Below are 12,200 nucleotides of genomic sequence, written 5' to 3' on the forward strand. Positions count from 1 at the left end.
GATCATTGCTTACTGTTCCGTCTTTTAGGAGCAATTTCATGCCCCAGTCGCAAGGGATTGCCCTGAATCTCTGTCCACCCATCCGCCATCTTTGAGAAGGCCATCTTTGACTGCAAATATGGAGCTGTTGTATCTGCATACTCTGAGAGGAAGCTGACTGGTACCGGAAGCCCTGCTTTTATTAAGTGATTTAAGATGCTTTGTGACACCTAGGATATCTATTTCTATGTTTCTCATCTCGGCATTTGTTCTCGATTATATTTCAGGAATATTTACTTCGTCTGCTTGGCTGAAGGAGTTTCGGAAAATCGTGTTTAATAACTCTACTTTAGTGGCAATGTCATCAATGACTCCACCGTTGTTGTCGCACAGTGAAGGCATTGATTACGTCTCGCCACTGGTGTGCTTTATGTATGACCAGAATCTCTTTGGGTTTCCTGCCAGATTTCCAGACAGAGTTAGGTTGTGGAAATTATTGAAAGCATCTTGCATTGAAGTACGCTCTATATTTGGAACTTCTGCAGAACTTTGCAGTCTTCAGAATTTTGCGTTCTTTTAAATTGGGCATTCTTTTTTCGCTGCTTCTGCAACAGCGATCTGACCCGTTTTGTGTACCATGGGATCAGTTCCGTCGTATTAATTTATGTGATATATATCTCTGAATTGCTGTCGACGTTATCTCTTTGAAATAATTCCACCACTTTTCTACGCTTACATGATGAGATCGGATGGAGTGCAGCCTGTCTCTTAGAAAGGCGTTAAGTGGATTTTTATCAGCTTTTTTAAACAGACATACTTTGCGTTTCTATTTCATGGTTGTAGGAGTTACGGTATTCAGCCGACCTGCTACTGCCTTGTGCTCGCTAATCCCTGTATTCGTCACGATGCTCACTTTTTGTCCAGGATTATTTGTTGCTAAGAGGTCAAGTATGCTTTCGCAACCATCTATGAATCGAGTGGGCTCATGAACGAATTGTTCAAAATAATTTTCTGAGAAAGCATTCACTACAATTTCGGATGACGTTTTAAGCCTGCCGCCGGCCTTAAACGTAGATTTTTTCCAGCGTATCGAGGGTAGATTAAAGTCACCACCGACTATAATTGTATGAGAGGGGTACCTATTTGAAATGAGACTCAAGTTGTCTTTGGACTGTTCAGTAACTGTATCTTCTGGGTCGGGGGGTTCGGTAAAACGACCCAATTAGTAATTTAGTCCGATTGTCAAGTATAACCTCTATCTCTAGTATTTCGCAGGAACTATCTATTTCAATTTCAGTACAAGGCGAACTACTTCTGATAGCAATAAATACTGCACCACCAATTGCATTTAATCTATCCTTTCGGAACACTGTTAGATCGTTAGTTAAAATTTCTGCTGAACTTGTTTCCGGCTATAGCCAGGTTTCTGTACCTGTAACTATTTGAGCTTTAGTGCTTTCTATTAGGACTTGGAGCTCTGGTTCTTTCCCAACACAGCTACGACAATTTACAACTACAATACCGATCGCTTCTACAACTAACTTTCTGTGTTTTACCTGCCCCCTTTTAGATGGTCACTCTTTATGTGGTTCCCTGTGGCCCTGTAACCTAAGAAACCGCCCAGTTCTTTCCACACAGCCGCCGCTACCCGTTTAGCATCCTGTATGTAGGGGACTCCTAACATAGTAATCGGAACCCGGAAATCCTACACCCGATGGCGCAAGTCAAGGCATCTGCAGCCTACATGGTCGCAGAACCGTCTGAGCCTGTAGGTCAGACCGTCCACTCGGCTGTGCACCAAAGGACCACAGTCGGTTTTATCGAAGATGCTGCAGATAGTGAGCTCCGCATTAATCTCGCAAGAAGGACTGGCAGTCTCTACTATTTCCGCTAGCCGCCCAAAACCAGAGCGAATCTCCTCCAATTCAAAGCAAAGTACGTCATTGTTACCGACATGAGCCACCATATGCAGTTGGCTGCACCCTGTACTCTTCATGGCATCCGGATGCGGCCTTTCCACATCCGGAATGACTCCCTCAGTATGCACATTGAGTGCACACTGGTTTCCTTCCCTTCCTTGGCAGCCCTGTTTCTAAGGGGATCCATTACGCGCCTAACGTTGGATCTCCCAACTACCAGCAAGCCCACCCTCTGTGAACGCCCTGACCTTGCAGGCCGAGAAGCTTCCTCTGGAACAGGGTGGAAGACTGCATCCAGCTCAGAGACATCGTCAGCTACAGATAACGCCTGAAACCTCTTCGTCAAAAGAACCAGAAAATCCGTATGATCGGCCTCTCAGAAAGTTTTTCACTGCCTGCCAGACTTTGGAATGATCTCCCACTCGACCACGGGTGAGGGCTCAACCTCGGTGCAGGCAGCACATAGGGTGGCCACAGCAGTGGACCGAATGGGGGATACGTGGGACTTGCTTGAAGTATCTCGCGTACCCGCATCTGACCCCCAACAGTTATGCCCCTTGGCACCGGCGTCAAGATGTGTGACGGAAGCCAATGCATCCTGGAGCTGAGAGCGAAGGGTCGCCAACTCAGTTCGCATGTGTTCACAGCAATGACTGTTCCTATTAGTGCAGTCGCTCCCGGTTGAAGCTCGTAAAAATATACAACAAACGGATGGTGTACTCGCCTTCTTAGCAGCAGGAACACAAGCTGCTCTGTCACTCATGGTCTATCTGACACTTAGCTATACTAACCAAAACAAACAAAACCTTGTATAGTGTGATGTGTTGAATTTATGATTCTGGCGACATACCATGAGACTTTAGGAAAAATATCATCCACGCAATTAAGGGCACATAAGTGCGAAAAATCTTGTACAATCAACGGAAAAGGTCATGCATCCAAGCTGCAGACGTGACTAATATTCAGAATAATGAAAAAGAAAACTGAGAATCTGTTAGGTGACGTTAAGTTTGGCTTTAGGAAAGGTAAGGGCACCATAGCGACATTTTGCACGTTGTATTTGATAATGGAAACAAGACTGAAGAAAAATGAAGACACGCTCATAGGACGTGTCGACATAGAAAAGCATACGGCAATGTCAATTGGTGTAAGATAGTCGAATTTATGAAAAAATTAAAAATAGCATGTAGCGTTCAAGTGATAATCTGAGAAGAATAATTTAGCGCTGGAGCAGCACTTGTGACAGCCCGCATCAAAATAGTCACAAGACAGATGACTTATAATTTTAAAAAAAATATATATGTATAAAAATTCCAAAGGTGTTCACCAATTCGTGTTCACCTGCAGGAAATGTAGGATACTGCCTGTGAAACATAGGGTTCCAGGTTCCAGTCCACAACGCAATAAATCATGTTACTTTGTCTCCATGATCAATGGTAACTCAACTCCATCATGTGTCAAAAATCTTATGGAATGAAAACTGCCAGGCTACCTTATTTACTTAAAAACTTACATGTTACAGTAACAATTTAATGCCTTACTTTTCGTGATGACAACTGCTGAACTCAGTAAATGTATAAAAACCGTGCATAAAATATTCCCGCATTCCTGCATTGTCGGTTGTAGAAGAAAACTGGAAGGAATGATCCCTGTGAACATGTTCAACTTGTGTTACTACTGTCCTGCAAGGGGATAAATCCTTTACTTCATCACAGACGCTTTTTTATTACAGAACGCAAGGATTCATTGCCAAATTAGCATCGTTGCTAACATTTGCTTTAAGAAAATTAGGCCCTAGAGCAAATCATGTTTCTGTCCCTAAGGTTGCCTCACCTAATGCTTGAGAATCAACAGTGGCTTTAAAACAAGGGGTGCGTTAGTATCTGAACACTGAAAAAGGAATTAAAACCTGACACAGACAGAAAATATGATATCCATTGCACATAGTGATTAAGTGCACATATTATCTACAAAAACATCAAACGTAAGGAACAAGGAACAACAGTAGTCTACTGAGGAATTCGGATAAATCAGCAGAAGTAGCGGATAGCGCTTTGGGGCCAGGCAACTGCCAAAATCGTTTCTCCAATTCACAGGGTTTACCAAGGTCCACTCATTTGTATGCGATGATGTAGAAAGAGATCATAGAAATACAAATGCTAACAAACAATTTTAATAGAGAAACTTTACACAGTTTGGACCTTACGTATTAATGCACATGATACGTCAAATGAAACTGCTACTGACAGTAGTCTTCTACAGCTCGTGGTCGTGCGGTAGCGTTCTCGATTCCCGCGCCCGGGTTCCCGGGTTCGATTCCCGGCGGGATCAGGGATTTTCTCTGCCTCGTGATGACTGAGTGTTGTGTGATGTCCTTAGGTTAGTTAGGTTTAAGTAGTTCTAAGTTCTAGGGGACTGATGACCATAGATGTTAAGTCCCATTGTTCAAATGGTTCAAATGGCTCTGAGCACTATGGGACTCAACTGCTGTGGTCATAAGTCCCCTAGAACATAGAACTGCTTAAACCTAACTAACCTAAGGACATCACACACATCCATGCCCGAGGCAGGATTCCAACCTGCGACCGTAGCGGTCGTGCGGTTCCAGACTGTAGCGCCTTTAACCGCTCGGCCACTCCGGCCGGCTTAAGTCCCATAGTGCTCACAGCCATTTGAACCATTTTGACAGTAGTCCCTTCCTGGAACCTCCTCATTATGGAAGCCATAACTGACCATCCTTTTTCTGGATTAAAATAAATTTATGCAAAGTGATCCTTCGAGTGGTTTGATTTCGAAACAATTTATAATGTACTTGTAATTACCTTGTAGCTCCAACACAGTTCACTCTTTATCCCCTGTTGCAGAACCAACAACACCAACGCCAACTGCAGTTACCACAGTTTCATCCACGATTGGGTCAGAATTGAAACCTTCTGCCCAAGAAGTAACGACAACTGCAGCAGCACCAACAACTCCCGCACCAGGTAAACATTTTGTTTTCTTTTGCCCCTTTTACTGATGCAGCAACTGCTCCGATTAATATACCTTGCATATCTCAATATTTCGCACCCCATCACATCTAACAAACATTAAAAGGACTATAATTGTAGGCAAATTACGAGTAACAAGACCATTGTTGTTGTGTCGTGTAACATATCAGTTAAGCATTTACACAAACAGTTCACTTCATTATACAAATATCAAATCAGTGATAACATTAAATTATGAGTCCACCGTGACAGTGACACAGCGATTTAAATAGTAATTGCATTATCGTATGAAGATATCCGGCAACTACATTTCTGTCCCTTTTGGTTTAACCAGCGGTAGAGGTTAATAAAATCGCTCCACCTGATCGTGGGTAGTATTTTGTGCACTCTGAGCTAACTCATGTGATTTTACAGTGATCTGTGCATGGGAAGTTAACTTACAATCTATCTCCCATTAGTCAACATCGAGTTCGCTCCCACCAGTCCCGTTCATAGAGGTGGTGTGTTTTGAGGAACACAACGTATCAAGAAGAAGGTACTGTCGCTGACTATACATGAGAGTGGATAATCGGTATCCATCTTGATTCCAAGTAATTGGCAATCTCGAACAGTTTTCAGTGCGTATACCGGGTTATTCCGTGAATACGTTACAAAATTTCATGGGTTATGGTTAAAGGTTAAAGTTACGATATAGTGGGAATTAGTGAAGTTCGGTGGCAGGAGGAACAAGACTTTTGGTCAGGTGAATACAGGCTTAGGAATAAAAAATCAAATAGAGGTAATGCAGGAGTAAGTTTACTAATGAATAAAAAGATAGGAGTGCGGGTAAGCTACAACAAGCACCATAGTGAACGCATTATTGTGGCCAAGATAGACACGAAGCCCACGCCTACTACAGTAGTACCAGTTTATATGCCAACTAGCTCTGCAGATGATGAAGAAATTGATGAAATGTATGATGAGATACAAGAAATTATTCAGGTAGTGAAGGGAGACGAAAATTTAATAGTCATGGGTGACTGGAATTCGAGTGTAGGAAAAGGGAGAGAAGGAAACGTAGTAGGTGAATATGGATTGGGGGGAAGAAATGAAAGAGGAAGCCGCCTTGTAGAATTTTGCACAGAGCATAACTTAATCATAGCTAACACTTGGTTCAAGAACCATAAAAGAAGGATGTACACATGGATGAATCCTGGGAATACTAGAAGGTATCAGATAGATTATGTAATGGTAAGACAGAGAGTTAGAAACCAGGTATTAAATTGTAAGACATTTCCAGGGGCAGATGTGTACTCTGACCACAATCTATTGGTTATGAACTGTAGATTAAAACTGAAGAAACTTCAAAAAGGTGGGAATTTAAGGAGATGGGACCTGGATAAACTGAAAGAACCAGAGGTTGTACAGAGTTTCAAGGAGAGCATAAGGGAACAATTGTCACAAATGGGAGAAAGAAATACAGTAGAAGAAGAATGGGTAGCCCTGAGGGATGAAGTAGTGAAGACAGCAGAGGATCAAGTAGGTAAAAAGACGAGTGCTAGTAGAAATCCTTGGGCAACAGAGGAAATATTGAATTTAATAGATGAAAGGAGGAAATATAAAAATGTAGTAAATGAAGCTGGCAAAAAGGAATACAAAAGCCTCAAAAATGAGATTGACAGGAAGTGCAAAATGGCTAAACAGGGATGGCTAGAGGACAAATGTAAGGATGTAGAGGCTTATCTCACTAGGGGTAAGATAGATACTGCCTACATGAAAATTAAAGAGACCTTTGGAGATAAGAGAACCACTTGTGTGAACATCAAGAGCTCAGATGGAAACCCAGTTCTAAGCAAAGAAGGGAAAGCAGAAAGGTGGAAGGAGTATATAGAGGGGCTGTACAAGGGCGACGTACTTGAGGACAATATTCTGGAAATGGAAGAGAATGTAGATGAAGACGAAATGTGAGATAAATACTGCGCGAAGAGTTTGACAGAGCACTGAATGACCTGAGTCGAAACAAGGCCCCGGGAGTAGACAACATTCCATTAGAACTACTGACGGCCTTGGGAGAGCCAGTCCTGACAAAACTCTACCATCTGGTGAGCAAGTTGTATCAGACAGGCGAAATACACTCAGACTTCAAGAAGTATATAATAATTCCAATCCCAAAGAAAGCAGGTGTTGACAGATGTTAAAAATTACCGAACAATCAGTTTAATAAGTCACAGCTGAAAAATACTAACGCTAATTCTTTACAGACGAATGGAAAGACTAGTAGAGATCGACCTTGAGGAAGATCAGTTTGCATTCCGTAGAAATAATGGAACACGTGAGGCAATACTGACCTTACGACTTATCTTAGAAGATAGATTAAGGAAAGGCAACTCTACGTTTCTAGCATTTGTAGACTTAGAGAAAACTTTTGACAATGTTGACTGGAATACTCTCTTTCAAATTCTAAAGGTGGCAGGGGTAAAATACTGGGAGCGAAAGGCTATTTACAATTTGTACAGAAACCAGATGGCAGTTATAAGAGTCGAGGGACAGGAAAGGGAAGCAGTGGTTGGGAAGGGAGTGAGACAGGGTTGTAGCCTATCCCCGATCTTATTCAATCTGTATATAGAGCAAGCAGTAAAGGAAACAAAAGAAAAATTCGGAGTAGGTATTAAAATCCATGGAGAAGAAATAAAAACTTTGAGGTTCGCCGATGACATTGTAATTCTGTCAGAGACAGCAAAGGACTTGTAAGAGCAGTTGAACGGAATGGACAGTGTCTTGAAAGGAGGGTATAAGATGAACATCAACCAAAGCAAAACAAGGATAATGGAACGTAGTCGAATAAGTCGGTTGATGCTGAGGGAATTAGATTAGGAAATGAGACACTTAAAGTAGTGAAGGAGTTTTGCTATTTGGGGAACAAAATACTTGATGATCGTCGAAGTAGAGAGGATATAAAATGTACACTGGCAATGGCAAGAAAAGCGTTTTTGAAGAAGAGAAATTTGTTAACATCGAGTATAGATGTAAGTGTCAGGAAGTCGTTTCTGAAAGTATTTGTATGGAGTGTAGCCATGTATGGAAGTGAAATATGGACGATAAATAGTTTGGACAAGAAGAGAATAGAAGTATTCGAAATGTGGTGCTACAGAAGAATGCTGAAGATTAAATGGGTAGATCACATAACTAATGAGGAGGTATTGAATAGAATTCGGGAGAACAGTCTCAGGACTGAAGACTACAACAACAACAGAATGGTGGTGGGTAAATGTATCAGTTTGAAGTAAGGGATCCCCGTGCAGTAACGACCGATTCGATAATTACAGGCTATAATTGTTGTGATACCTCTGACAATGGAGTCCAACACGTACTCGTACTGTTTTAGCTAGTAATCGAAACAATGGAGTCCAAGTCGTATTCGTACTGTTTTAGCTAGTAACCGAAACGTCCTAGGACCGGGTTAAACCCCCGTCACAGCTTCAGTATTGAATAAATTTCAGCAGGAATGTGTCCATTGTCTGTCAACTGCGTCATTAACGATGGCGGATGGGCGGACAGAGATTCAGGGCTAACTCTTGCCACTGGGCATGATATCGCTCCTAAAAGCCGAAACAGTTAGCAATTATCACCATGACGATGCAGAAACCAACAGTAACAACTGAGTTAGAATCACATTATGTGTATCTATAGGACATGTTTAATTTAACGGAAAAAATATCAAGATGATCTCTCCATTGGTGAAAGATTCCTGATTACACCCCAATTTGGATATCCGCGTGGGAACAGACAAAAGAGAGGTGAGCATGAGTTAAAGGCAAAGTCACAGTCTACATATAGTGGGGATGAGTAAAGTGGAATGAAAAGATCGTAAGAATGTCTGGTGAGTCGTCTGTAGGGTAATGCCAACAGCAGCAGAAATTAGTATAACGTGAGGGTAGGACAAGAGGGAGCTACTATGAGTTGTTCAGTAATAGGGTTGTTCTTTGAGATTCGACAGCAAACCAGAACCACAGTTCAGGTGAAATTTCTAGCAGTGAAATCTGTACATGAAGAGAATTTGGAAGTTCCTGAGAATATTGAAGGCATATTGCAGTACATAAAGAGACATGTAAGTATAATAATCGTTGTCGATTCGAATGTGGTTTTTAGAGACAGGAGTAGATGAAAAGGTTACGAAAAAAATATGAGTTTGACAGCAGTAATGACAGAGGATGAAGTTTTGCACTAAATTTCAAATTGTGATAGCGAATAATCAGTTCAAGAATCAGACGGGGTAGTATACTTGGAAAATACAGGGGAAGATTACAGCTGGAACATACCAGAGTGAAATCAGATTGTGTATTGTAGGGCGAACCTATGCACAAATGTAGACTCAGAACACTCTTAAATAATGATCAAGAGTAGACTGAAGTTTAAGAGCATCGTCCAAAAGTATCTGTTTGGAGGCATGTCCAATACTGAAGTTTTGAGGAGTAATGAGAAGCGTTTGAAGTTCGCTAAAGACGTGGATATTGTGATGAGGAATAGCACTGTAGCCTGTTCAATTGAATAGGAGTTGACATCTTTGAAATGGACAGTCAGAAATGTTGGACAGTCATAGGTACAAGGAAAGTAACTGTAAAGAAACCTTGGGCAACCGAAGAAATATTCCAGGTGACCGAAAAGAGAAGGAAGTACAAAAATGTTCGGGGAAATACAGGTATAAAGCAATGCAAACACCTTAAGAGTGGCTGAAGGAACGAAGTATTACAATCCGAAATAGAAATGACCGTCGGGAGGATTGTCTCAGTATATAGAAAATCAAACCAACCTTCTGTGACTTTAAAGACAAGGGTGATAATGTTATGAATGCAATGGTATTCCCACCGTTAAATGTAGAGGAGCGAGCAGATCGGTGGGAAGACTCCACTGAAGCCCTCTTCGAGGGGAGGGGTTGTCTGATGATGTGATAGAGGAAGTAATTGTCGTCGATGTGGAGGACGAAGGCGATCCATAATTACAGTCAGAATGTAACAGTCGTAAGGTACTGATTATATTTTGACTCACAAGGGTTCTTGCTCGTTAACAATATTTGAAATATAATGCTTTAATAATGACTATTTGCCCCTTATTGGAGTATATTCATAGAGAAAAAAATTACAGTATGGCAGGTGTAAAGAAATGATGTCAACGTTATTTTGAACAACAGAATGTCTATTTCCGTGGAAATAAGGGATGGGGGAACGCCAGTCCTGTGTTTTTGCTGTAACCACATCACTTTATAAATTCACTTCTTCTCACGTCATTAGCATCCTCCCTTTAGAGTTCTTAAACTTTGTGTTTTTTCTCAACATAATAGCCTCTTTGCAAGATGATGAAATCTCAGACTCACTACTGAGCATATCTGATATTGATGAAGTATTTCTGGAGAATTAACATCATGTTTCGGATTGTAAAGACGCAGGTGATGCACCAAATCAGGAAGTATTAAACAGTGCAATCATTCTGATTTCGAACTATAAATCCGTTGAGATGTGGACAAAATACCCACCCGAAATGGAAACGGCATGCAGAATGCACAAGGGAGCTGTGATGAGACCTCAGAATTTTTTATGTGAAACCTTTGCAGCTTTTTATATATAACTAATGTTATTAAGATTTTATATCTTCATTTCCCGTGTCTGCATATTTGCACTCCCCTGATGCGAGAGGATCCGGAATTGTAGCGTGTAACATGGTGGTGTGTAACGTAACTGTGTGGGTGCGTGAGAAACACCATGCTGCAGTCGAGTTTCGAATTCGCGGAGTTCATCCTTACATCGAACACAATCTCCTTCTGCATGACAATGTCAGACCATATACAAGCGTTGTGACGTTTGCAACAAGCTAGCGCCTTAGGTTCTCTGTCACTGATTATCCTCCATAGAGAGCACGTTTGGCCCCATCTAATTTTCATCTGGTTTCAGTGGTTTAAGAATATCTTCGAGGACTTACTTTCAGTTTGTTGAATCAGTACGAGCTAAGGTGTGCTTATGCTCCGACAATAATATTCAAACGTTGTGCACTGACGGCGTCAGCAAACTCGTCTCTCATTGGGAGAAGCGTATTCATCGCCAGGGTGACTTTGTTGAGAAATAAATATGGCTTTCAGATATCTCAGATGTGGAAAACACGCCAATCTGTGGTAAAAAATAAGGCCCTGAAACTGCATTGAATCTCTAAAATGTAGCATGGAGTCCCTCACACACATTACAGGTAAAGTAAAAATACTATTAAAATGAACACACACATACACTTACCTGCAGAAAATTGAAAACTTGTTTTTGCAGTCCACTCATCTAACCCCGCAGTGTAAGTCGCAACTGGCAGGTCGTTGTTGCAACACCGAGGAGGAACAGAAAACAGAAAAACCGTTCACAAGTAAGGATCACTGTACTGGACTCCATATCATAAACGTGATACTGTTGATGACTATGGCTTAGAGGGTAACACTTCAAAAAATGCCGTGAGGGACACATTTCTCCTGTTCAAATCGACTGACAGTGACGCACCAACTCGGATCCTAGAACACCAGTGAGACAGGAAAGAACGCATGAGAATGGGGAGGTGGCCACGAACGCTCCACTGACGCAGTTGTGCGAGAATACAGTGTCTCCACTGATATCAAAGAATATACCGATACGATACAGTGCTGCTTGCTTAGGAAAGACTGCTGAATAGCCGCCTCTACCAGAGCCAGGTGGTCGACAATGGACCGAAATCTCCGGAATCCACACTGAGACCGACTATGGAGATGTCTGGTCTCTAACAACCAAACCAGATGACGTTAACCATTTCCTCCAGGATCTTTCCTACACGTTAAGGCGATATTCCAATAGCTACTGGGACATGTATGGTCCTTTCCTGGTTTGAGGAGAGGTATCAAAATTGTCCCTATACACGAATTGGGGAAAATACCCGTTTGCCATATAGGATTAAAACATTCAAGAATGATTTCTTTCGATGCTACTGGCAAATTTCTAAGCTTACAGTACCGGATCTAATCTTGACTGGATATGGTATCACGAGTCTTGGACATAGCTGACTCCAGCTACCACATGGAGAAAGGGTAGTTGTAAGTTTCGGAATCGTTAGCTCTAAAGTAAAACTTTCTCCTCTCTGCAGTCGCATGGTAGCGACGAGAAGCCGGATCCTAGCTGCCATTTGTAGTAGTAAGTGCCAAATTTTCCACCAGCGTCTGAGAGATGTCTTTGGGCGCTGTTTGGAGACATCGCCGTGTCAGCACTGCTGCTATTGATGGACGACTGTATTTACCACAAATACTCGTGATTTCTTCCCATTGTTTCGTAGGACA

The 12,200-nt window shown here is 41.8% G+C and overlaps 1 protein-coding gene across 1 annotated transcript in view; it reads left to right on the top strand.

Annotated features, from left to right (window-relative positions):
• LOC126095615 (mucin-5AC-like) overlaps positions 1-12,200 on the top strand; it is a 161,988-nt gene that overhangs the window by 34,273 nt on the left and 115,515 nt on the right. The window contains exon 5 of the mRNA XM_049910383.1: positions 4,763-4,882. Within this exon, the coding sequence (XP_049766340.1) occupies positions 4,763-4,882 (120 nt within the window). The remainder of the gene's footprint in view (positions 1-4,762; positions 4,883-12,200) is intronic.

Source organism: Schistocerca cancellata, chromosome 8 (assembly GCF_023864275.1).
Source record: "Schistocerca cancellata isolate TAMUIC-IGC-003103 chromosome 8, iqSchCanc2.1, whole genome shotgun sequence".
Lineage (NCBI taxonomy): Eukaryota > Metazoa > Arthropoda > Insecta > Orthoptera > Acrididae > Schistocerca > Schistocerca cancellata.